At 27.7% G+C, this 1,234-nt stretch overlaps 1 protein-coding gene across 4 annotated transcripts in view; it reads left to right on the forward strand.

The window, feature by feature from the left end:
• Positions 1-1,234, forward strand: part of LOC106465847 (serine/threonine-protein kinase STK11-like) — a 49,326-nt gene that overhangs the window by 10,957 nt on the left and 37,135 nt on the right. For all 4 annotated transcript variants that reach the window (XM_022393799.1, XM_022393800.1, XM_022393801.1 and 1 more), the window contains exon 2: positions 900-1,073. In XM_022393799.1, coding sequence (XP_022249507.1) covers positions 900-1,073 — 174 coding nt within the window. The remainder of the gene's footprint in view (positions 1-899; positions 1,074-1,234) is intronic.

Consider the following 1,234-nt stretch of genomic DNA (forward strand, 5'->3'; position numbering starts at 1 on the left):
TTATAAAAACTGGCTCTTAATAATAATTAAATAATATAAGCTATATTACTATCATGTATATATCCACTTTTGTTTTAAACTATATCTTCATGTAAAATCAACATTACAACTCAAAGAATACTGTAATAAAGGCTATATTTAACAAAATACAAATTTTCCATTTTAATTTAATTCTTGTTAATTTACTTGTTCATGAAAACTGTTTACTATTAATCTGATGTTAACAAAATGTATTTTTGTACCAGATATTTAAGAATGAAGATATTCTGAATTTAACAGACTGAAATATATATTAGTCAGTCACTGAAATGATGTTAAATTGAAAAACTGAGGGCTTATGCCTATAATGTTCAGGTGTTGATTTAATTATCATTTGTTTTGCCCTTTTATCAATAAAATTATACCACCATTTTTTTTTTACTTACAGCCAAGTATGCATGGTAGAAACAGTCTGTTCTGCTGTTAAATAATAGGATGTTAAATATGTTGTTTCTCTTGCAGTATCATGAATTAAAAGAAATGTAAACCTGATGAAAATATTTTATTGAACCTTTTTTTTTTCATACAGTGTAAGAGAGGTATTACCATTAAAAATGTAGGCCTAAGTTTCTGTGTGTAGAAAAACACAACATACAACACTGACATTGTTATTAGGCCTGTGATTATTTAAGAATATTCTAAAGTGTTTTTATTTTCACAAAAAGTTTTCGACACCAGAGAATGATGACAACTCATATTATCACACCTATATTCAGCTGTGATGTAGTTATTTTTTTCTTTTAAATCAGGAGAAGTTATAGAAGAGGCAGATAATCATAATTGTATATGTGTAATCATAACATTTATGTCTCTTATTGATAAAATCAAATGTTTTTGGGCTTGGGTTCTTATCATTATAGAGAAATCCAACTATTGAGAAGACTGAATCATAAAAATGTGATTAAGCTTGTGGATGTGTTGTACAATGAAGAGAAACAGAAAATGTACATGATAATGGAGTACTGTGTATCAGTTCTACAGGAACTGTTGGAGAGATGTCCACAAAAGAAGTTCCCCATCTGGCAAGCTCACGGGTAAACCAATTTTTATAATACTATAGTTAAAAATCAATAAAAACAGTTAAATCAGAAGTCTTTCAGATTACACAAATATTATGATTTTTAGTCTGAATATAAATTAATTTTTGGTTCACATTGTTGCAAGTAAAATAACACTAGTCAGTGTGGTCGAGGAA

This window comes from Limulus polyphemus, unplaced genomic scaffold (genome assembly GCF_000517525.1).
Source record: "Limulus polyphemus unplaced genomic scaffold, Limulus_polyphemus-2.1.2 Scaffold2071, whole genome shotgun sequence".
NCBI lineage: Eukaryota > Metazoa > Arthropoda > Merostomata > Xiphosura > Limulidae > Limulus > Limulus polyphemus.